General features: G+C 48.3%; 1 protein-coding gene across 1 annotated transcript; it reads left to right on the forward strand.

Moving 5' to 3' along the window:
* Positions 1–5,058: 5,058 nt before the first annotated feature.
* Positions 5,059–14,275, forward strand: LOC132074871 (extracellular tyrosine-protein kinase PKDCC-like). The gene is made up of 8 exons (XM_059474910.1): positions 5,059–5,172; positions 5,212–5,589; positions 5,766–5,888; positions 8,025–8,296; positions 9,435–9,514; positions 9,608–9,712; positions 11,166–11,342; positions 13,418–14,275. Exons 1-8 carry the CDS (start codon positions 5,059–5,061, stop codon positions 13,519–13,521), a joined length of 1,353 nt encoding a protein of 450 aa, XP_059330893.1. The 3' UTR covers positions 13,522–14,275.
* The last annotated feature ends 10,331 nt before the right edge of the window (positions 14,276–24,606 follow it).

Consider the following 24,606-nt stretch of genomic DNA (forward strand, 5'->3'; position numbering starts at 1 on the left):
CTTTTGTTTCTTATCTTTCTGAATTAAAAGAGCAAGAACACAGTCTGCACACTGTCAGGTTCCTGTGGTGGTTTCCATACCAGGAGGGCAACATCCCAGAGCTTTTTCTGACCTTGCTGCTGTTGTGCACCATCTCATTCAGTGCAGCAGTGGGATACAGGTCCAGAAGGTTGATGCTACAATCAATACCTCACAGTGTGGTAACATGACTTTCACCTGGGGTACCAGTACCTGTATTGCAAGGGAAGGTTTAATCCATCTATCAATATACCAGCTCTTCAAGACCTTGTGCTGGAAATCTGATTATATCCTCCCAGACATTAATGAAAGCTCATTGGGAAGGCTGAGGACTCTTCAGCTGGACATGTGTTCCCAGGAGCTGATGCAGGATGTCCCATGCCAGGCAGGCTGGATGTGCTGGTGGCATAACAAATGTCTGAATCCTGGGAATGTGTCAAAGGCAGGGCAGTATCTTGGGGCTGTGGGGAGTGGGGGGGAAGCTGTGACAGGAGTGGCATATGCTATGGACAGCACACAGACAGCTCGACAGACCCTGGCAAATTGTGCTGTGGAAATGTGAGATGCCACCACACCAGGGCTCTGCTCAGTGTTACCAATGAACTAGCTGAGATCCATTAGTTACACACACCTAAGTGCCTTCTGCCACCTCTACAGTGAGGTCAGGCACCTCCAAGGAGGGCTCGGGGGGGTGTAGGCATGTTAAAATTCTGCAGTGAGTTCTGTGAGCCCTCACATGCCCAAGACTGGAGCTTCCTGACTGCTTTGTGCTTACCCTCCTCAGAGGATACTCTCCCTGCTCTCTCTGCAAGCCCAAATGCCATCCAGCTCTTACAGGACCACGGGCCCAGGCCTTGCTCTTTTTCCTGCATCCAGGAGTGTCTCCTGTCAGGCTGATTGCCTCCCAGCAGATGGCAAGCACTCCTTGCTGATGCACCCAAGAGCAGCAGCACTCCTCAGCCTTCACAGCTCCTCTCTTAGGTCAGGCTCTCCTCATACTGGAGGAGGTGGTGGCCTGTGGGCCATGCAAATGCCCTGCAGTGTTCTCATGGTTTCATCCAGAACCTCTAGTCAGGAGGTCATCCTTTGTCTGACCAAAAAAAAAAAAAACCAACCCCCCCCCCCAAAAAAAACCCCATACAAACGAAATAAAAACCAAACAAACCCAAACAATCCAAAAAACCCCCAAACCAAGCAAGTTCAGCTGCTTCCTAGTGCCCTATATGCCAACTGGGTGCTGGCATCAGCTTTGCTATACTCTGTTGAGAAAGCTCAGACCAGAAGTGCCTAGGGAGACAGCTGTGCCTGCCATGGGCTGCAAGAACACCTGGGAGCTGCAGCTGTCTTGGACGCCACAAAAAATGACAGGTTTTCTTCCTGCTGGGGAAGAGAAACATAATTTCAGTTCTAGGCAATCATTATTGCACCAAGCTCTTGGCTGGGGTTCCTGGGTGGTAAGGCAAAAAAGCAGAGCAAGGTCTGTCTCCCTAGTTCACTTGCTTGTAGGAAAGTATCATACCTGCATCTGACTTTCTCTTACCTTTTTCCTGGCTCTTGGGCAATACAAAGAGAAATCTGGAAATGGCTGCTGGGGTGTTCTTTTCCTGGGTGCCACCCAGGCATGGCCACACACAGGCCAGTCAGCGTTGCATGCCTGGAGGCTGGATGCAAGAGGCTTTCTCAGTTGACAGGGAGTGCAAAGCCAGACTGCTCAGGCTGCCCCTGCACTCTGCAGGGAAGTGCCTGCCCTCCAGCAGCTCCCCTGGCTTTCACCCTGCCTCAGATGTGCACACTTGCAGCTGGACAGGAACTGTCTGGAGGCAGCCAGAGCTCAGCTGGCAGGAGTCAGGGGAACTACTGCCCTCAAAGGCAAGGGCACCAGTGATGACATGCATTCCCAAGAGTCTTTATTAGAGCTGTCTGAGTCTTCCTCCTGTTCTGAAGTGGCTGCTGCAGGTTTCTTTGATCCCTCTCCCAGACCTATAAACTCCTGGCCTCCCCTTCTGGACTGATGCCCAGGACTTTCATGTGTGTGCTCAGAGTGAAAACTTTCCCCCCAGGATTTCTCCCCAGGTTTTTTATGCTAACCCAAGAGCTTGATCCTATCCCTTGTAGATCAGTGTCAGTGACAAGAAACAGGGAAATGCTCGTGCCTAGATCTCTTGGGATAGGAGGGAATTAGCTAGGGAAATTGTACCCAGAGGCGTCTGTCTGTCAGAAGGCAAACACTTTCAGTGTTGGCATGGGAAAATGGGATGCTTCTCACCTCAGTTAGTCTGGAGCACAGGACACTCCCAAAATTTCATCTACACTTCATGTACAGACTCATCACATTTTGAGAAAGGAGCCCAGCTAGCATTAGTGCCAGGACAATTTTTCATGAGAGGAATCTCATTCCAGCCCTTACAGGAAGCCAGAAAAAGCTAAGAAGTGTGGGATTCAATCACACATTGAAATTATAGCACAGTGTGATATTTTCTGAACAGTAGACAGCCTTCTGCTCCATCTATAGCCTATAAAGGAATGAATGTAGATAAGAAAGTGTAAGGTACTGGTGGGCCTAGGGGAGCACACAGGTTAACCATGTGTGGATTTGCACTTGGAGGGGTTGTATGATGAGAGCTGCAACAGGAGGCCTTCCCTGGATTTAAGCAGCCTCTGCTGCTGGGACCATACAATGACAAAGCAGACATCTGTGGCATGTATCCATCTGCTCCACACAGAGCTCACATGCTATCAAAGGCAATAAATTCAGGCAGAACCCTCCAAGGAACTAAAAGACACTCAAATGACCACATACTCCCCTGCTACATCCCTGCTGCAGCACTTTGCTATGTTTCCCATTTCAGGTGTCAGTTCTGTCAAGCAAGGCCACCTCTTGTGCCATAGTCTGCAAAAAGCCTTGCACAGCAGAGCCATGGTCTTGGCAGGAATCCCTAAGTGCTACTGTAGAGCAAGTAAATAATCATGTGTTGTTATTTTTTATGTATCTGTGAGTCTTCTCTAATAGGTTTTGTTGAGGACAGGCAGAAATTAGATAATAGTACACACAGCTGGCATCTATTCCCTTGGAAACACAGGTAAAAATGTATTTAATGCCTCCCCAGTGGCAATGAATATTCATTACTACGACACAGATGTATACTTGATTTGAAAATAAGAACAGTAATTAAAGAGCTATTAAAGTTAAAAAGCAACAAAGGAAATTCAGCTACTCAAAGAGCTGTTCTGGGATCAGCTTCTGACCTGTCTGTGCATGGGTAAGCACAGGAGGCCTGGGATTTTCCACTTGATTATTTTACATGTAGGCAGACCGTTTGTTTGGCTGTTCCTCCTCAAACTCTGCCATCTGGAAATGACCTGAGTTCAGAGTTCATTTCTCCTGCTCTCTTACTGAACAGCTGTGCTCTGCTGAGGTACTTTGTCTCATTGGCTGCTCCAGTGGTACTGTACCAACAAGAAGTGAAAGGGAAACTTTCTGCAGGCTTTTGGGAAGGAAGCTATTTTAAAGTGATCATTTATATACATTATTTTTATTAAAATAGCGTTGAGAATCACCAGTTGTGATAACTGACTTGCTGTAATCTCTGAAAATCTCCATCCCACTGGCCATGACATTGAAGTTGAATTTCTTAGGGGTGTTTCACAAAGGTTCCTTTGCAGGGGTGACTTGTGGCCGTGACCCCAGTGCACACAGAGAGTTATGAGTGAGCCACAGAGAGGTACTGGCACTGCTGTGCATGGAGGTGGGAGATGGAGCAGATGTGCCCGAGGCCAGTGCAGCACTGCAGAACTGAGGTCCCACTGCTTGATCCCAGCCGGGGCACACCCTGTGCAGTCTCACCCACTGTGTGCCAGCGTGTGACCTGCCAGAAGCTGCAGGCTCTCAGCAGGGCCGTGCCACAGGAACAGGGCAGCAGCATCCTCCAAGCCCAGCTGTGCCATGCATCACCTGCTCCCTCTCTGGGGAGGGTCTAGTTATGCCACTGAAAACATTGGGGCAGAAAATGAAGCAGACCAGGTGCAGAGGCAGACTATTATTTTAATTTCTAACTCGGTAGCATAAATATAAATAAAAAACTGAATCCACCCACTTGGCTGTTGTTTCAGGCTGCTCAGTGAGGAGAGTTAACTGCGTATTGCCTAAATTAGAAGCAGACAAACTGCATCTGCCTTTGCCCTAAGCTAACCTGACTGGCTTTCTGCACAGCAGAGCCCGGTGCAGATACGTGTCTAAAAGCAGTGACAGAGCCAGTGACAGGGACCTGTCACCTCTCGCACCCGCGTCGTAAACTTTCCTGTCCTGCTCAGGTATACGTGTGTCACAGAAGGCAGCCCTGAGCTGTGTCACCATCGACGCTGATCGATCTCATCGCCTCACAAACGACAGATGTATGTTTTCTGCCTGCACTGGCTGGCTTTGCTGGAGGATGGGTTCGGTTTGGTTTTTTTTCTCCCTGGAAAAAATTCCAATTCCGTGCTTAGGCAGTGTATTACTGATTCAACCTCATAGGGTTTATCCTTCTAATAAGAGAAACTGCCAGTGTTTGCTCTTCTTAGAAACCGAACCTGAGAGTTGTAAGCGGCAGGGAAACGCGATATCCCAGTTCTCACTGCTTTTAACCCGTCGTACATCCCTCGGCTGTAATCTGCGGTACCCTCTAGCAGGGCTGACGATATTCCCGCCCGTGAAACCCGCGTGTTCTGCTATAAACAGCCGTCGTGGAGAGTGGCCGGGTGTCTGCGGGGATGTGCCGCTCGCACCCGGCACCTCCGATTCCCACCCCGGGCCACCTCCTGAAAGACCGCTAAGGCTGCTCCGCCGCCTCCCCTCCCTGGGCGGTCCGTGCCACCGCTGCCCCGTGGGCCCGCGGGGCCGGGCCGGGCCGTGCCGAGCCGGGCGGGCGGGGTGGGGGCGCCGGGGGCCCGACACGCCCCCTCGGTGGCGCTCGGCTTGCCGGCGCGGCAGAGCGCGGGCGGTAGCGCGGCAGAGCCGGGCGGGCAGCGGGAGCCGGGCGGGCAGCGGGAGCCCCGCTCTCCATGGCGGCGGCGGCGGCGGGGCGGCCGCGGCGCGGAGCTCGGCTGAGCGCGGCCGCGCTGCTGGCGCTCCCGGCCCTGGCGCTGCTGGCGCTGCTGGCGCTCCCGGCGATGCCGGCCGGCCGCGGTGCCGGTGCCGGTGGCGGTGAGGCGCAGCCGGGCAGACTCTCGCCGCCGCTGCTGCTGCCGCCGGGCTTGCGGGAGGAGCTGCGGCAAAGGCGGCGCGACCTGCGGCGGCTGGAGGCGGCGGCGGGCGGCGGGGAGGCGGCGGCCGCGGCGGGGCTGGGCTGCGGCGACCTGAGCCGGGCCACGGCCGTCAGCGTGCTGGGCTGGGGCTTCACCAAGGTGGTGGCGCGGGCGGCGCTGGCGGGCGGGGGCACCGTGGCGCTCAAGTCGGTGCACGGGGCGGGCCGGGAGGTGCGGCGCTGCGTGCAGCGGTACGGGGCTCCGGCCGGCTGCCGCCGCCTGGCCGCCTACAAGCTGCTCAAGGAGGTGACGCTGCTGCAGCGCCTGCAGCACCCCGGCATCGTCAAGGTACGGCACGGCGGGACGGGAGGATGCGGGAGGCGCTGCCTGGGCACGGCGGGGCGGGGGAATTGCTGCCGGGGCTGAGCCGGTCCGCCCGTGGTGCCCGCGCTGTCCTCGGGCGGCCGAGATCTGCTGGCACTGGCAGCGACATCGCCCCGACCGTGGCTTCTGCTCTCCCGCAGCTGCACGGCCAATGCTATGACAACAGCGGAGATGCTGAGCTGCGGGTCACAGCCATGCTGGAGCTGGGATCCCCGCTGGAGATGATTCAGCTCCTGCAGACCCCCTGGGAGGAAAGATTTAAAGTAAGAAAACAAAGCAAAGGAGTTTTATCAGTCCCTTTTAGACCACAAACTGGGCAAACCGGCGAAGAGCCGGTGGTGACCGCTGGGCCAAACGGGATTCTCCTGCTGACACTCTGTTTGATCCCGCAAATTGTCTGTAAATCGTTTCCTTTTCATTTCTTTAAAATCACATTAACACAGTCCTTGCTTGGTATCTCACGGTGAGTTTCTTTCTCCATAGAGCGGTGTTAAAAGAACTTCATCTGGGAGGAGATAGACACAAAATCATACTCGGTGCTGGGGCCGTGGTTAATGCCTTCGATTACACGATAACGTTCATTTTGCCTTTATACTCCCTATACATACATACATACATATATATATATATATATATATATATATGCAGAAGGGCTTTGGTCAGGATGCCCCTCGGCTACCTGAGTCTGACTTGAGAAACCCACATCACCATGTTCGAGTCTGTGGTTTGCTGTGTGTTACCTGTTCCAGGCAACAAGCTGAGCAAGCTGACCCTCGCCTTGTGTTTATGTGGTGTTTCTGATTTTGGCCCTTTAGGAATTATTGTAGTAAAATCGCTACTAAATTGCTTTTCTCCTGCTGCAGGTGCTAGGATTGCAGCCCTTCTAGTGAGATCTGCCTCATCTCCTCGGCATCCTGCACAGGGACCCATATGCTCCCCAGGAATATAAATGACTTGTGGCATGGCACTTACTTTGGTTATAGCTTGTTTTGCAGTTTGCCTCTAGAGCTCAGTTGGGGGTTCAATACTACTTGTTTGGGTGCCAGGAGGCAAAAAAAAAAACATCATGTAGAAAAGCAAGGGTATCTTAGTGTCAGCAAGAAATGCTTTGGGCAAAATAAAAGCACAACAAAAGTCCTGAAATAAAATTTCTGCCTGCATGTGGTCCTGAATGCTGAAGGGGAGCCTTGCCATGTGAGCCAGAGGGGGATTGTGGCAACCGCTCGCTGAGCTGTGGGATGCAAAGCTGGGATTCTTATGATTGCTTCCCTAAACAAGTTAAAATAATATGAGAGCTTCCACAGTCATTTCTCTTGGCTTGGGGAGTTTTACTTTCTTCAATTCTTTACTGGCTTCTACATAGCTTTCCTAGCACCTCATCTTCTTAAGCGTGCCAAAGTCTCCCATGATGCTGGATTAGCTGGTGGTAGAGTTTGGTGTGGTGGCATTAGAGACTTTAACAACCTCCTGACTGCAGAAGACACTAGCTCAGAATTACCCTGGCACTGTCTAGTCCTGTTTCCTAATTAGGGTGTCTAAATGTACGGGATTCCCTTGTTGTGAGCCACATCAGATACCAGGGATGGTGTGAGCTGTTCCAAGGGAGAAATCCCTTGCGCTGCACAGATTGCTATCGGCAGTGGCGAGGGGTGACGTGGGGCTGCCTGGCACACCCAGCTGAGCATGCACTTTGTCTGATGCCAGGGCTCCTGATACTGGATGGAAACTGCTGCAAAAAGCTGCTTGAGCAAAGTGCTGGTGCAGTATAAATGCACTTCTCTAGCTCTGGTTTCTATAAAAATAATTTACCAAGCTTTCTGCTGGGTCAGGTATTGTCTGGCCTTTCACTGCTGCCAGAAAGTTGTCATAAAAGCAAAAAAGCTGGCAAAAAATACACTCCAAGCCTTGACTAATTCTTCAGAAGCATGATTGTGTGCCCAAATTCAAACTGCTGAGGGATGCAGCAAGGCATGAATCTGGTATTAATGACCATGGAGCCTCAGTCTGTATTGAGCAGCATGGGGGAAGGGAGGGGAATCTATTAATTTTATGCCAGACTGGGAAAAACCCTTCTGATTTCAACTGGCATATCAATATAGCTCCTGAAACATGAAGACTGCTATTGTTTTCCTCACAGCTTTCTCCTCCAGCTCTTCTGACTGCAAATGTCTCTTTTTGTGTACACACATTTTTAAAAAATGTTGCTAAACTACTTACCAGTCAAATCCTGTGGCAATGTTGACAATAAATTTTGTAGCATACATATAATTACCTTTTAAGTTCTGTATGCCTTTTTTCTCTTTTAATTTAATTGAATGCCCTCCCCTTTGTTCTACTTCCAATTTAATAGCTGTTTTTCATCTGTTTTTTTCCATGCATATTCATCTTCTCTTTCTCAGATTTGCCTGAGTCTTGTGAAACTGCTGTTTTACTTGGCACATTCCCCCCTGGGTTCAATAGCCCTCTTGGATTTCCAGCCAAGGCAGTTTGTTATGGTGGATGGAAACCTAAAAGTGACAGACATGGATGATGCCAGCACCGAGGAGCTGTCTTGCAAGGAAGATAATGACTGCACACTCGACTTCCCTACCAGAAGTTTCCCTCTCAAGTGCTCCGTGGCTGGGAAATGTGAAGGAATAAATGAGAAGAAGAATCTGTTCAATGCATATCGGTATGTCCAGCTGTGAGGGGGAAGATTTGGGGTGGCTGAGCTCACACCCTGCCATGTAGCCTCTAGCACCTTGTTCTTCATAAGAATCATAAGAATCATGTGGTGATTCCCCTCACCTCTGTCAAAGGGCAGTTAAGAATCACTTTGAAGCAAGTTATTTTCCTTATAAGGCAGGAAAATAGTGCAGTTGTTGTCTGGTGGGAATGAAGGCATCTTTCTTCTGCTGCTCCCTTTCCCCAACGCCCTCTAAAAACTTGCCCCAAAGCTTGCACCTGTAAATTTGCTGTTTGCCAAACAAACCCTGGTGCTTGACATCCACGGGCTGTGCTTGCTGAAGGCAGTGGCAGTGCAGGCTACCTGCCAAACCCCACCAGCTGTGAGTCCCACTGTTGGGAACAGGCTGCCCAGTGCCTCCCTTCATCTCCAAATCTCCCTGTGGGCTCCCATGGGAGAGCAGGGGGCAGGTAAAGGCAAAGAGGTGAGGCTGCTGCAGCACTTCCCATGGGCCATCAGCTGAAAACTCAGGGACTTTTGCTCACCACTGATGCTTGGCAGGTCACATCCTGGAGGGAAGCCTTGGCAGCTGGATATTTGCACAGAAGGACTTAGCAAGACAGCCTGGATTTCCAGTGCTAAAGGGTAAATCCCTGCATAGATTATTGCAGCCTTGCTGTTGCCCCTGTCTCTTGTGCACTTGTTCCCTAGGACAGGAATTTTTTTGTGTAACAGTCAGTAAATGAGTCATCCTGACTTTTCAGGGGCAATAAGAAGCCCAAACTTTTTCAGGGCAAGAGAAGGATCTTGTATGAGTCTTCTTTTATGCAGGGTTTTTTTTTTTGTTTTGTTTTTTTTTTTTGTGGGAAATACATTTCTGAGTATACAAAAATTACCCAGGGGAATGAGGGGAAGCTTTATTGCATGAAGCTTTGCAAGGTAGATTTCATGCAGCAAGGACCAGGCTTTCAGCCCAACTCACAGGAACCATCTGAGACACCAAGATGTGCTCAAACATAACTTTGTAACCAAAGCAGACTTACTAGTTGCATATGGATAATCAAGTCACGGGAAAATGTAGACAACTTAATCACCAGGGAAATGAAGGCACTGTATTCTAATCAGCCTGTGGGATTTTTTGCAGGTATTTTTTCACCTATCTTTTGCCACACTCTGCACCGCCAGCTTTGCGGCCCCTTTTGAGTGATATTCTGAATGCAACAGGTACCAGCTAATATTCATAAACTTCTTTTTTAGAAGTCTCTAAATGGTATTTCATGGAGTTGTTATCTTTGTCATCTTTTTCCTTAAATGTAGGTGATTTGCGATATGGAATAAATGAAACCCTGAGAGCTTTTGAAAAGGTTTTACATCTGTACAAGTCTGGGCTCTATCTTCAGAAAAGACCTCTTCTTTTAAAAGGTAGTTGATTTTGAATACTCTAAGTAAAGTAACTGCTGAGGGAATGAGGCACTTGGTAACTGGTCAAATTCTGATCTCCCCTAGGTTTAGGCAGTTTATAGTCACTAGGAAAAGCACCAAAAATATCTTTTTTTTAAAAGGCTTTTGTGTTGTTTTTTTTTTTTTTTTTTTTATCCATGGGAGCTATGCATGGTTTTGAAACCCTGTGTTTTGCAAAGTAAAAGCAGTGCAGACAAACTGCATGGACATGTGTTTGCACTGCTTCTAAATACTCTTTTCATAATGAACATCAGTGTCTCAAGGGAATGTGTTTGGGATTGAGTGGCTCCTTATCCTTTGGGCCAACAGGTCAGTTTTCTGGGCTGATATTCAAACTTCCAATTTGACTGTGTGGCTTCTGTCTGCTGAGCACAGATTATGGAAACGTAGAGTGGGGAGGTGACAGCACCAAGATGAATGTGGCAGGGTACCTGGAGCTTCGGTGCCCTCTAAGTTCCTTTTCTCTGAACATCTTTCTATTGGACCTGTGCATGGATAAATGTGCCTTTATGAGGTGCATTCCTCTGAAAAGGACCCATTCAGTGGTAGAGATGAGGCTGATCAAAAGGAAGTTTCAAAAATCCAGTGGTTACTGTGGCTTGTGTTTTCCTGGGCATTCACATGAGGTGGTGGGTGATGGTGGCTTGCAGAAGGAAATCTCTTTGCATGTGAAAGAACTATAATTTGCACTGTTACAACAAAGATATCTGGTCATTTGCATGGAAGGACCAGCAGCTTTAACAGGAATTACTGGTATTTTCCAACAACACCTGTCTATTGGCTTTACACTGTGCCAAAATGATCACCATCCTAGAGGTGTGGGAAGGTGGGGAGAGACTCCTAGCAGTGAGTCCTCCTAGCCTGAACAACACCTGCTCAGGCTTGTCAGGTCTCTTTGTCAGGTCTTTTGTCAGGAGCAGGATCAGGCCTCCCTTTCCCCAGAGGGGTTCCTCAATCTCCTGTTCCTGTGGGTGGCACCATGACGGGTGGGTCAGTCTGTGCCCCATGTAGCTTGGTGCTGGATCTGTGACGAGCTTCTGCTGTTGAGGCTGGGGTGTAGGAGAGGCTGTTTGGAGGTTGGCTTTCCAGGGAAGACATGGAGGGGCTGTGGCTTTGCAGAGCAGCCTCCTCCTCTCACCCACCCCTGCAGTGGCACCCCGTCCCTTTGCCCTTGAGACCTCTGACCCCTCTCCTACATCTCTGCGGGAGTTGCTGTCCTGTGCTCCACTGCAGGACCAAAGAGCAAAATTTGGGTTTCTTTTAGCTTTGCAGCTCCACCTCACTCCACCTTGGCGGGTCAGTTCAGTCTGTCAGCGTTGCAATTCTTTTGAGTTTCACTGATTGTGTAGTGCAGCCAGTCTCTGGAAGTGCACCTGGAGTGTTTCCCCAGACTGTCCCCTCTTTCTGTCCCCAGACTACATCTCCCTGAAGGGTTTCCGGACGGTGGAAGGGGAAGGCCACAAGTGCTGGCCCTCCTACAGCCACCTGGGCTGCCTGCTCTCCATCCACAGCGCCGAGGAGGCCGCTGCCATCTGTAACTCCCAGCTGCACTGTCACAGCTTCATTGTCACCCAGCACAGGACCTGGACAGGTGAGCTTGGCCAGGGTGGCAGGGTGCTGCAGTTCATTGCAGCCCCAAGATATGTGAAAAGACTCTGTTTCGGCCTGTCTGTTCAAAGAATGAGTTGGAGCTCTTCAGTTTTTTGGTCTCAGAGTTGTTTATTGTATCTTATCTATAAAAGTTTTTCTCCTGCCCCACCCAGGTCAGCTCAGCAGGACAGCCAGCAGCACTCTGACCGCCCCCAAGGCAGTGTTGTCTCTATACTACAAACTACATATAACATGTTTACAATCACTTTCCAATACCTATCACCTGTGTTAGTCAGTGAGGTTCTATTCTAAACCAGTCCCAAAGTGCCAGCATCACGGCAGAAGATGGAGGTAGAGAAGAAGAAGGAGAAGAAGGAGAAGGAGGAGGAGAAGGAGAAGGAGAAGAAGAAGAAGAAGAAGAAGAAGAAGAAGAAGAAGAAGAAGAAGAAGAAGAAGAAGAAGAAAGGCTAGACACGCCCAAGTCCTTCCATCTTGTTCCCAAGACCCCCCACTCTAAAAATCCCAAAATCTACCTTTTCACCCAGTGATAACTTTGTTATTAAACTTCTGTGGCTTTCAGGTCTTCATACAAAGCTGGCAATTTGCTCCACGGGTCATAATCAAACCCCCAGGTGTTCTGGGCTCTGTGCCAGGGTCTCTGAGCCCCTGGCCGGGGTCCTGGCAGCTCTGGACATCCGGAGGGATGTCCTGAGTCCCAACAGGCAGGGTGACAGGGTGCTGCCACGTGGTGCTGCTGCCTTCCTCCATAGTGCCTTGAGTCTACAGGCACATCTGAAAGCTGCCTTCCTTATCCTCAAGCTCAGATGGCTGCCACTGTGGGCATCCAGAAATCTCCTGAGTGTTTGTAAGGAGACACAAGAGTAATTATGTTCTCCCTCTGCACCTTTTTTCCTCTACAAATCTTTCTCAGGACTGCCAGGTATTGTTAAACACTTACTCATTTCTTGCAGAGATGGCTTCACTTTGGTGTTAGGCTAAACAATCCCTGTGGTATGTATAGTTTGCAGAGCTGTGGGGATTTTAGAGATGAAAGGAGCTGTGTAAAAGAAGGTGGTTACTATTGTTATAATTAAAAGAATCATAGCTTACAAGTTGTTATCCCCTCTATCAAAACTAAAGCCCCAAGCCAAGGGATTTCCAGAAAGTCCCTGTAATTAGCTCTGATTATAGCCTCTTACAGTTAGCATGTTTTCAGAATTATTTTAAATTAGCCCATTTAGCTGACACTTCAAGCATGGGCTAAATTGTTTCTTGAAGTAAAACACTAAATGAGGTAAATGAGTGTTTTCACTCACAATGATGCTGAAGGATCATGTTTTGTCAGTTCACATGACATTTTAAAAAACCCCCTAAACTATCAAAAATGCAGCTTTTCTGAGGGCTTGTGTGCAATTGGCATGTGGCAAACTAGTTATGTAAGAGCAGTTACATGGATGCAACATAAATCTCTTAGAGCCACCAAGTTTGACACCAGCGATGGATTGTGTGAGTTGTGCCTAACACAGCACATGTGGCTTCCTCACAGGGCAGCTGTTAGTGCTCTGTGCTGTGCCTGCCTGGAAGGAATCCTGCTTGAAACCACAGTGAGGATGCAGGAGAAGCACTGGGACAGGGACCCTTTCTGCAGTGCCTTGTTGGGGTGCTGATCCCTGACATCCTGCACCATGCCTGAGGTCTTTAGTGCTTCCCTTCCTGGCATTTTTCTTCATTGCCATTTCATGGCTCGTCTTTGCAGCCAAGGATGCCAGAACTGTGTGGCTGAAATGCCAAGTGCCTGAGATTGCCAGCTGGGTTAATGAGAGCTGTGGGAATGTGCTGGTCTCTCCTAAGGCTGCTTGGTAAAGCAAAGCAAGATGCAAAAGCCTCTGGGGTTGGGTGATGCATTCCTTGTGCGCACTGAGCATCTGGAATTTACTGGGAGTGTAAAACACATCTATGGCTGGGCAGAGTGACCCTCCATTGAGCAAGCAGTGTGTTCCTGTGTCTTTTGCAATAAATAGCATGGGTCAAGGTGAACCTCTCTCCTCTATTAAACTTGCATTTTTTCCTTTCCAGGACGCCCGCTCGCCTCATTCCAGAGTAGCTGGACTGATTTAGTACCGGATACCAACGCCGTGGTCTATATTAAACGTTCAGCTTCCTCAGGGGAAAGACTTTAAAGACAATGAGATCACATAAAATGATCCTGGGAGGAACAAACTGCTGGGGAGAGTTTCATCTGCTGGAAAGAATGACATGTTTTATTTTGCTTTGGGATGGGATCTCCCTGCCAGCTCAGATAGAGTCAAATGCTGCTGTCTCCTTGATCAAAGCTCAAATTTCTCATTGCTGCCCCACTAGCTTCTTTTCTGTTCCCACACTGCTGTTCCACATAAATGGTCTCAGTTTTAGTCAGATGTTGCTAGACTGTGCAATACTTAGCTTTGCTGCTTTGGCCAGCTTGTCAGCCAAGAAATAGAAATAGCTGCAAGGGATCCAGCTTGGGTAGGCTTAGTTTTTTCAGTCACCTCCAAAAATCTACAGATGATGCACTTTGGAGAAGGCAATGGCTCTTTCTGCAGCTGCAAACTGGGTTTTCTTACTACTGCAAATGTAAATTTCAGTGATGAGGCCAAGGTTGCAGGGTTGAGATCCATAACCAGAGGTTGATGATGGGGGTGGTCCTCCAAGGAGGGTCCTGATTCAGTTCCTTCCATGCAAGGGAGGGAAGTGGTGTACAGGTCAACACTGGACCCAAATATCTGTGTGTTTGGATGCAGGATTTGGGGTTGATCCTATGTGATTTCTCATACCAGCTCCCATGTATCAACCTTGAAGGTTTTTCTCTGTTACTTTCCATGAAAGAGCAAGACATTCAAATTATTTATATGTAAGGTGTGACTTTGTATGATAAAGAATGACTCTTTATCCTAAGCATGCTGTGAGAAGTTTTTTTTTCCCTTTAATTGCCTAAGTCTTTACTGCAACCAAATGAAGAAATGCCAGTGTTTCCTACCTTCAGCTCACCTAGCATTGTTACCCACTCCTGAGGCCAGCCTGTGAGTGCTCCAAGCAGTGTATGAATGTTCCTGAGCGCCCTTGGACACTCAGCTCCTGAAGGACACTGCGGCTGTACTTGCAGGCTTCTGAGCATAGAGGAGACTGTGTGGTCCCAAGAGCCTCCTGCAACTGCCCTTTGCTAAAACTGTAGATGTGGCCTCTGAAAAATAGCTGGGGTTAGTATAATTTCAGTCTGAAACAGATGACAGTGGGAATCAGTCACTGTGTCTACCCTGATTCACCCTGGAAGCAGTGACTGTCCAGGACCTCTTCTGGAGGGAAAGCCTAAATCACCACTGACCCCATGCCTCCTAGGGAAGGTCCCTGGCTTTGTGCACAGGAGCCACACTACAACAAACAGTGTGATGGCACATTGTTTTCTGCTTGTCCCACACCGGAAATTACAGCTTATGGTACGCGGCAAGAACCGTGCAGCCATTTCCATGTGGGACCTTGTGGCAGCTGGGCACCCCTGGACTGAAAATTCTGCAGCTCTTGCCTGGAGTCGTGCTGTGTTTTTGATGGTCTCTCCCCACGTTTCCTAGAGCAGGAGCCCATCTTTCAGCTCGTTAGGACTCGATTAACCACAGCAATGCCTTTTCATGTGTCTTTCTCATGCACTGGAGCCCTGCTGCTAACTCTGGGGCTGGGGGACTCATAGTGATATCAATTAGTGAGGATTCCTAGTTAGCACAGCAAGAAGGCTCTTGTGATGACATTGCTGCAGGCTTTGTGACAGCAGGGCTTTTTAAATGGGCAGGGACAGACCCCTCTCTCCATTCCAGCTCCTGTGGAAGTTGAAGGGAAGGTCCTGCCAGGGGGCTGCTATTGTTTTACACTGACCCAGTGAGAAGGGCTTCAGACACCTGCTGTGCTCTACACTAGCCAGAGGTAAAGGGGGTTTATTCCATGTCTCCCAGCCTCCTGAGATACACAGCAAAAGTACTTCCCCCAAAGCAGGGCCGTGCAAGGGCCAACCTGGGTCATTTCACCGAGGAAGAAACAAAATGCAAAAGTTGAAGTGGTTCCAGTTCATGTTAGAAAGACCTTCCCATCTTAAAAATTTCTCCTGGTAGAAAGAACATTGTGTATTTCAGTCTTGTGATGCTTCTTTCACGTGGCAAGTTTTTCTGTCAAGTACTCATTGTAGGGTTGGTGCCAGTCACATACAGCCCCTCAGACACAGATGGTGAAGTTGCAGGGAATACCAGTGTCACTGTATAAATGCAGCTTCCAGCATCAGAGCTGCAGTTAGACCCTGGCACCAGAGACCACTGATCATGTCCTGAAAGTTTTGAACACCCAGTGATTAACAAACAATAATAATAACAATTAAAACATAACTGAAAAGGGAAGCTAGGCTTTAAAGAATTACAATATTTGCTGTTGCCATAGGAAGTGGCTTTTGTAGGACATTTTCACCACCCCATACAAAGGAGTAAGCACATTCTTACAGCATGAACCCTCATTCATCTGGCTGGCACAGAGAAGTAGCCAAGGCACAAGCACTCCTTTATGACCAATGCTGTTCATGTGCTAGACACTAAGAAGTTGCCACATCTAGAGCTGTAGTTTGTAATGCATTTGAGGAGACACAGTCACTGGGAAAAGCAATTCCCACTCTGCTTTTTCCCAGCTTCTTGCTGTTATTGTCTGCTGAGAAACTTTTGCCAATGGCTGTGCCAGTTTAAAAGCATGTAGGATTATCTCTTTGCTATTCTGCAGTCAGCAGCTTGTGACCCCCAAGTTTCAGGCAGCTCACACCTGGCTCAGGTGCAGCCTCAGTGCCAGGTCTGTGTGAAGCTCCCAAGCTGTTCCCAGCCCTAAGGGGAGCCTACAGGAGGAAGCACCTTCTACACAGCTTTTGGGCCCATGTGGCTGCTTTGTAGTGCACTGTCTTTATGCCCCATCTCACTCAGTCAGCCTTTATTCATTCTATCCTTTTACTAAGTTATAACTCAAACAACTTTAGACTTTCAATGCCACTGAAATTTTCAGTGCATGCCTAAAAACTGTATTTCAGTAACTACAGTGCATAAAACCTCAGATATAAACATTTACTGCCCTTAAAACTCCCACTTGCTGGAGTCAATTTTTTCTCTGCTGATCAGTATTTCAGCCACCATTGTGGAATTATGCATCAGAGGAAAGTGCTTGGAAGGAAACAGCAGGGGATCAATTGCAATGGAAGCCATGTGTGCTGGAGGAATGATATTTACCCAAATGTGTCTATCACATCTTCCCAAAGGATGCTGCCTTTAGGAGAGAATGGGTATGAAAATGTTGCCTCCATAGGTATTTTTTTAGACAAAAACTTTAATACTCTTAATTAATTCTGTATTGTAATAACAGATGCTGCATTACTCATGTTCAGCATGTTTGCACAGACATTTACATGACCATTGACTGCATGACAGATGGAAAAGCAGAGTGAGGGACACAGAGCCCAGTAATGAAAAATCAACTCTTGGTGCATCAGACAGGGTTCAAGTACCAATGAGTGTCATATCTCTATTTTGACACGGCATATTCTGCAAACTTTGATGCTCTAAACACCACTCGGATGTAATTTCAAATTAATTTAGGGAAAGAAAAGAGGAATCTGTCACAGTCAGCTGGAGGCCCAAATGACACATCTGGATTAACACTGATTTCTGTGAGGACATCTATAAATTGTTGTACCAACCACTGAACTTTGTGGCTGGAAGTCAGAGCACTTGGTTCTTCTGGGTCAAAAGAGCTGGGCTTGGGCTCCAGTTTGAGGAATCAGTGAAGTGTAACTCCAGTATCCAGAATGGCCCCCCATGATGGATTGGAAGGATTTCAGAGTGGACAATTCCTGCTAACTGTAGTACTTGGAGCAATCTTTCCCCTTGGTCCCATTGTCCCAGTGTACCAACATGTCACCACCAGCAATGTGGAGATGGGAAAATTCACAGAAGAGAATTTTATGAGAGGTAACCATGAGCTCCTCTGCCTCCTCTGCAGCATCTGCTTAGTTCAGGATGGTGGATTTCCCCTGAATTATAGTTCTTGGCTAATGGGAAAATGTATCAGGTTCCATCAAACAGGTCTGGGTGTACCGAGGATGGGTGATACAGGGAACAGCTATTAGATTCCTCTGCTTGGAATTCAGCTCCTGGCTCTGTGTGAGAGCTCCAGGCAAGGGCTTGTGCCTCCAGAGCCTCAGCCTGCCCAGCTGGCCAACCCAGATGGCAAAAGTTCTGGGGTTACTGGTGGAGAAGTCTTCTTGGCATAGCTGTGGAGGAGATGGAGATGCTGGTAGTGTTTTAAGAAATTCATATGCCTGGACTTTGTGGGCACAGAATGACATCCCTTCAGTGCAGCCACTGCCACAACAGCCTTATCCTCACTGCTCCCAGGGACCACAAGCACTACTCTCCCCCAAGCCCACATCTGTACCTAAAGCCTGCCCACTCAAGTCTCTCTGTCCTGTCATCACTCACACCCCTGCTCCCCTGTGCCATCCCAGCACACCTTCTTGTTAACCCCTTGTACACCCACACCCTCAACACCCACACATGGCCCCACTGCCTCTTACTCCTACAGCCAACACATGGAATCACAGAATCACAGAATCATTGAGGTTGGGAAAGACCTCTAAGGTCATCTTGAGTCCAGCTATTAACCCAGCACTGCCAGGTGCACCACTAAACCGTGTTCCTAAATGTCACGTGTGTTTTAACACTTTCAGGGACAGTGATTCCACCACTTCCCTAAGGAAGTAGTACCATATAGGGCTTATTTCTATTTTGAGAGCCCTTATTTCCCCATTATTCTATTTGGGAGCCCTTAATTCTATTCTGTCAGAGGTGAAATAGCCCTGTGTGCAGCAGGAGGCCACATCTGAAAGGTGCAACCACAAGATCAGCCTGCCTTTGATTTGTAACCTCTCTTTTCATTTACCATCGATGGTTTCTAGATTAGCAAGTGCTAAACACAATGTAGTAATGGCTTCCTGAAAAACAACCAACTTTAAAGCTGTCCATTAAAATCACATTGCCTTAACTACATTGTATGTCACATGGTGCATCACACCTTCCAAATCCAAGTCTAGACAAGGCTTAGGGAAATACAAATTCTGACATTATGTTACATTTGTCAGTATTTATCCTCCAACCTCATCAAAATCAATAGGAGTCTCAGGTGGACTTTTTGGCTAAAATCTGTTGCTATACTTACAGTACTGGAAATGTAAGATATAGCCTCAAAATTAAGTTAAAGACCAGCAACCCCCAAAATTACAAAACAAACACCCAAATTTTCTGATTCTTGTTTCTGTGAGTTATATCTCCCACATAATGTCTTTAGCAAGTGAATTGTTTTTCTTTGCTGGGAAAAACCCTGCTGCAAATTCCCTCACTACTTCAGATGACAGATCAGAGAGCTCAGGTTTAGATTAAAAACTTGATAATGAAACCTAAGGACACAAGTTTATCATTGCAACAGATAGATGGAGAGGTGCTTTATGAATGTCTTGGAAACACTGGAGCACAAAGGGAATTCTCTTGGACCTCCAGTGGAAATGTCAAGAAATATTTTGGCGCTGCTGCTGTGTCCTGTCCAGTGCTGTTCCTCATTCACTTGGGGAGGGAGTCATTTACTCCCACTCCTAATTAATCTTGCCCTTGTTTGTTTGTTCTGATTCTTTAAATACACAAGAAACAAACCATTGTCCCTCCCAGTGGAGTTAAGGCCATGGCTTACTTTTTTCTGGCTTGACTCTTTCAGTTTGTCTAGCAAAACTACTGTTACATAACCATATCAATTAACATTACCTCTGAAACAAAGCAGTGGCACCCACCTAAATTCACTTGAACCCCAGAGTTGTGTCAAACCCCAAAGTTTTACTGGCACTGCTAAAGAGCTGGTTAGGATGTACTCTGGAAATTGCCTAGTCATTGAAAGTGATTTATTTGTTTGCTGGCTATATGAAAACATCAACTAAAACCTCTATCAAGACCCTTATAAATCAGCAACATGTTGTTTGATTCACCCACAGAACCTTTGGTAGAAGCTGCTTTCAGCACCGAATTATTAACTTTTCCTAAAAAAATAATGGTGTTTAAGGACTGCATCTCATTAAGTAGTTTTAAATTTTATTTTAACAGAGTGCTTCATCTTTGAAAGAAAACTGTGAATCAGTGTTATTTTAACAGGGCTTCCTCCATCTTACAAAGACAACACAGAGGCATAAGGACCAGTCTCTCATCCTCACCTTCTGTTTTTGTGCTGATAGTGGCTGTCATTCCATGCTAATGGAGAAGCCCATGTGCACATGCCAGTGATGCCTCCAGGGAGAGGGAGGATGGTCTGCAAAGCCTCACTGCAGGACCCTGCAGGATGTCACCGAGGCTGTCAAGGGAGCTGCCACCCTCGGGCAGAGGAGATGGACACAGCATCCCCCATCACAGCACTCACAGCACTGCCCTGGCTGTCCCCAGCCAGAGATAAGGCAGTGGCTGCAGACAGTCACTGGGATCTGTCCATGGAGGAGTGGAGGCGCCTCATGCAGGGACTCAGCCCACCCATGGCTCTCTCTGGCAGCACCCATGGAAACAGAGCAGGGGCTGGGTGGGACTGGGACCAGCTCCCCGTGTTTTGACATCTTTTCAGCCCATGATCTGACAGATCACTGTCCTAGGGCTGAATCTGATGGTCATGTGCTAAGAAAAGCATCGGCCAACATGTGCTGTAGCTTCTGTTTGAAATACAGATATAAGGAATTCTTTGTTTGGAGCCATTGTTTAGCAAAGCAGCTTCATTCCTGCTAGTCTGTAGATGAGCTATCTTGGGAAAGGGGAATTGTTCCCACGCCAGGAACCAAATCAAAGTTTTCCTTCATGCTTAGAAGTGCAGTTTTACCTTGCCTGACCCTCCCATCCTGCAGAGGACCCCACGCTGGAGAGGCTGAGCTTTGCACGTTCATGCTCAGGAAAAGAATGGGGAGAACAAACAAAACACCCCACCCTCTTCCACTCATGTGAGATCAGAAGGAGAGTGTAGGCTAAGCCCAGAGGACTGGATTTATGGTTTCAGAAAAACCTGGTTATTAAAATGTTATGAAAGTTTTCCTCTCCTTTAAATGCATAAATATGCAGATGAAAGGAGCCATGTGATCTGGCCAGTGGCCATGCTGCTGCAGGCTCAGTCTAATTATCAGCTGCCAGCTCTGCTGCATTTTAAGTGGTGAACATGATTAAAGATACACAGACAATTGAAGAAAGTTAGATCAGTTCTTCAGGCCTGCTTCTATTTTACAACCACATGGCAGCTTGGCCTTGAGACTAAATCTGCCCTTAGATGCTGAGGGAGGGAAGCTCTGCTATCAGACGGGTTTTTTCAGCCACAAGCTCCACGTGCTCTTGAATTCATCATTTTCATGGCAAGTTATTTGCCAAGTCAGACCGTTTCCCTTCCCCACTCTGAGCAAAAGGGGGCTCTGAAGGGGGGAAGGATGCAGGTAGGACTAGGTGTGTGTGGGGGGTCAGGCACTGCAAATGTGTGGCCAAAATATTCAAACTCTCCCAACCAGAGAGGTGCAAACTTATTTCAAATGAGTTTCAAAACCAGCATTTCCTGGGGCTTCTTCTTTCTCTTGGGACTGGAAATACCATCAAGAAACCCAGATGGTCTCATGCTTTTGGGGTAGAGCCATAGTCCTGTAGGCAGGACAAGGAGCTAGGACTTCTCTTCCAGAGCTGCCAAGCTGCTGAGTGTCATTGCCATTGCAGTGACAGCAAGGCCAAGCAGTCTGGCAGCATCTGTCCCTTTGTCATTGCATTCACCAGGGGCCAGGGCCTGGCTCTGAAAGGGGCAGGCCTGTCAGATCCCACACACTGGGTGTGAATCTCACACTGTGGGGCTTTGCCTCAGTGCTTCCCACAGCCATGGCTGGCTCTGGTGCTGTCCCCAGCCTCAGCCCCATCCCAGGGCTCAGCAAGGTGGATGATCTGCTGGGCTCTGCCTGGGAGCTGCTGTCCAGCTGCACCATGCCAGGGACTTGAAAAGCGGCAGGCTTCTGAGTCACCTGCTTTAGTGTTGTTTGTGGCTTTCCAGAAAGACATGTCTTTTCAAAAGACAAATATCTGGTTGTTTTTTAGCACCATTGCAAGTGTGGCACAGCTATCCATACAGGCCTGGGGGTGAGATGGTGTCTGCACACCTGCCATGGCCCATTCCAAGAGCAGCTGGAGCCATTGCTTGCCTGCGCATCCCTTGGATGGGCACAGCAGCTCTGCCCTGCCTCAATGTGCTGGAGCAGGGCAGAGCAGATTGGTGCCCATGCATTTGGCATCTCCAGACCAGGCTGCTTCTCTGTTTCTTAAGCCAGGTAAGCAGCTGGTGCTGGAAGGGTGCAGCTTGCTTCAGCCTAGCCCAGACACCCTATTTCATGCATGTTCCACTGTTGCTTCAGCAGAGCCCCAACTCCAGCTGGGATTTCAAGATGCCTCGGATATGCACTGGCTGCCTGTGCAGGCTCCCTGAAAGGAACAGGTTCCATGTGGATCCCAGCTCCTGAGCAGCCACTGGGGCCTTCCTGTGGGCCAGCTTGGCCAAGGGCAGCTGCCTCAATGCCACCAAGCTGGGCTCCAGGGCGCTGCTGTCTTTGCGAGGAAGCTGAGGCTCTCCCCAGCCACGTGCCATGGCCCTGTACTGTATTGTCAATCCAAGGTGACTCTGACATTGGTGAGGGACAGAGAATGATCTATCTGACTCCATAATCAGAAGGCTAAATAATTACTTTTTTATACTGCACTGTGTACATTGTATCTAAACTAATCTGCCATGCACTCACTCTGGCTCACCACTGCTCACCCTGCACTCATCTCTGATGTTCTCTGACTGTCCCGTGACAGTCTGACACACAAACACTTCTTGGCCCTGCTTGGCCAATGGAACAAAACACCATCACTTTGGGTAAACAATCTCCATATTGCATTCTACTCTAGCACAACGCAGGCACAGCAAGCGAGATAAGAATTGTGTTTTCCTCTTCTCTGCTGTCTCACAGCTTCCCTCTGTTCAGAGGGCATGTGAACCCCGCAGTGTTGTGGCAGTGCTAAGCTGCAGGTGCTGTGCCCAGACACCAGGGACATCCCAGCAGTGATTTGGGGCAGCTGTGGCAGAGGCAGCAGGCTCAGAACTCACACAGCAGAGAGCAATGGGCCCTTTCTGGGGCAATGCATTTGACCCCCATTAGATACCTACCCCTGCACAGGGTGAGTTACATCCTCAGAGCACCTATTGATTATAGAGGCAGCTCAGGGTGACCAGTTCAGACACAGACTTGTGAAATGAATCCCACTCCAGGAGCTTGGTGCCAGCACTTGTCTGCATGAGCTGAGAGACAGGGCTGGTGCACTGCCTGTGCTGCTGGAAATGTGACCCTACCCTGCTGCTGAGCCAAGGTCCTCAGCTGTCAGAGCCTGGGGACAGGAGCCAGGCTGTCTCCTTGCTCCCTGATTTGTGAGCTGGATGCTAACAGAGCCACTCCATCCTTTGGAAAGGAGCAGCACATGAATGCATGCAGCTCGCTCTTTCCAAGGTCGGGGCCTCCTCAGTTTCTTGCTGATTTTACCATCACACATGCAACCCATAAACTGAGAAACAAGGCTGGAAGATAAAACTGATCATTGTGTCTCACACCTGGGCAGCCCGAATGGCCCCCACCCTACTGCACGAGATTTGGGGTTTTGGCCTCCTTGTGTTGCATTTGCCAAGACATAAACCAGTCAACCAAATGCATCTCCTGTGTGCCAGAGTTGTGCCTTAGGAGCCCCACTGCAATTCTGTGCTCCCCACAAGGGTTCTGTTTCACTCATGGGACTGGAGCACTGCTGTTCTCAGACAGCCAGGGATCCCCAAAGACACAGTTTGTGATTACAGATGGGCTAAGGTGGAAATTTGCATTTTCCCTACTCTGCCCACCCTGCATTGCTTCCCAGATCACATTCCCTCTTTTAGGAATAAAGAAGTGTTGTCCTCCAACTATTCAGTAAAGGCTATTTCAAAACATAATCTCTTTCATTGTTTGACATGAAAAATAAACATGCCTCTTCCTGGAGATGGTTCCATTGCAAAAGATAAGCAAAATGGACCAATTATCAGTACTGACTCTCCTGTAAAGGCCATTCCATACTGATCCAGTACACAGTCAGGCCACAGAAGTCTGCTTTTTCTGACACATTAATAATGCATAAACATGCTACTCTTTCTGGTCTCAGCCAGATGTCTCTGCATTATTAGCCTACTCTCACTAATATGTTCTCTGGTAGAGGAAAAGAGGATTAACAGCATGCAGAGAATGGCAGGAATATATATATATATATATATAATTTTCTGTTCTCAGTATTTGTTTGCATTTAAACATGAGGACAGGGTGGGAAGGGATTTCTTGTCAGCTCTTCTGCTTCTTCAGGGCTGCCTCTGAGGTAGAGCACAGCCAAGGCTTCTGAGATCCTCTGCCCTTGAAGTAAAATGTTATCTGTAGATTTGCATCTCAACCCTGCTATCAACTTACTGTTTATCCACACTGCAGTCATATACTGGCATACATTTTGAGTTAGGGAAATGTTAAATGGATTGGTTCAGAGGCTGGGGGAAAAAAAGTGACTACATTTACAAGCCCAATTCACATTTTAAAAACTCCATTTTTAGCAGTACAGGAAGGAAAGAACACAAATAATTAAATTGGAGAGAGAGAACAAACAGGAGCAGCTGACTTCAGTCTGTCAAGCCAAAGCAACATCTCATTATTGCTAAAAGGGTCTCACAAACTCCTTGTCTGCCCTTGACTCTGAGCTTCTGCCAGGTACCTTGAGCTCCTGCTCCCTGAAAACCAATTTCACCCATTAAAATGGCAGAAAATTTTCTGAGGAAAGAAATTAAAATTAGTGTGTGAGGTTAGTGAGAAAAAAGCTGGCTGGATAAGTGCCAGAGAAGGCGGGAGATTGCTGATGGGGTAGAATATTTTGATAGAGAAAGGCTGGAGAAAGGGCAGGGGGACATAAAAGGAGAAAGGGCAGAGCTGTGGCAGGTGGAAGCAGCCTGGTACATGAGCATTGCCCTTGTGGTTTCGTGCTCCACCAAAGCAAATATTAACCTGTGTTTCTGGAAAGGCTTCACCACCACTTCCCCTGCACCATGCCCTGCAGCGCGGCTGCTTCACAGCCAGCCAGACC

Source organism: Ammospiza nelsoni, chromosome 6 (assembly GCF_027579445.1).
Source record: "Ammospiza nelsoni isolate bAmmNel1 chromosome 6, bAmmNel1.pri, whole genome shotgun sequence".
NCBI classification, from domain to species: domain Eukaryota; kingdom Metazoa; phylum Chordata; class Aves; order Passeriformes; family Passerellidae; genus Ammospiza; species Ammospiza nelsoni.

What these genes read in the sequence shown, in the direction of transcription:
- LOC132074871 (XM_059474910.1), top strand. Translation starts at nt 5,059, where the DNA reads ATGGCGGCGGCGGCGGCGGGGCGGCCGCGGCGCGGAGCTCGGCTGAGC. An exon ending in CCTGGGAGGAAAGATTTAAA is followed by an intron (nt 5,889 to 8,024) that starts GTAAGAAAACAA and finishes TCTCTTTCTCAG; the next exon opens with ATTTGCCTGAGTCTTGTGAA. An exon ending in AAGACCTCTTCTTTTAAAAG is followed by an intron (nt 9,713 to 11,165) that starts GTAGTTGATTTT and finishes TTCTGTCCCCAG; the next exon opens with ACTACATCTCCCTGAAGGGT.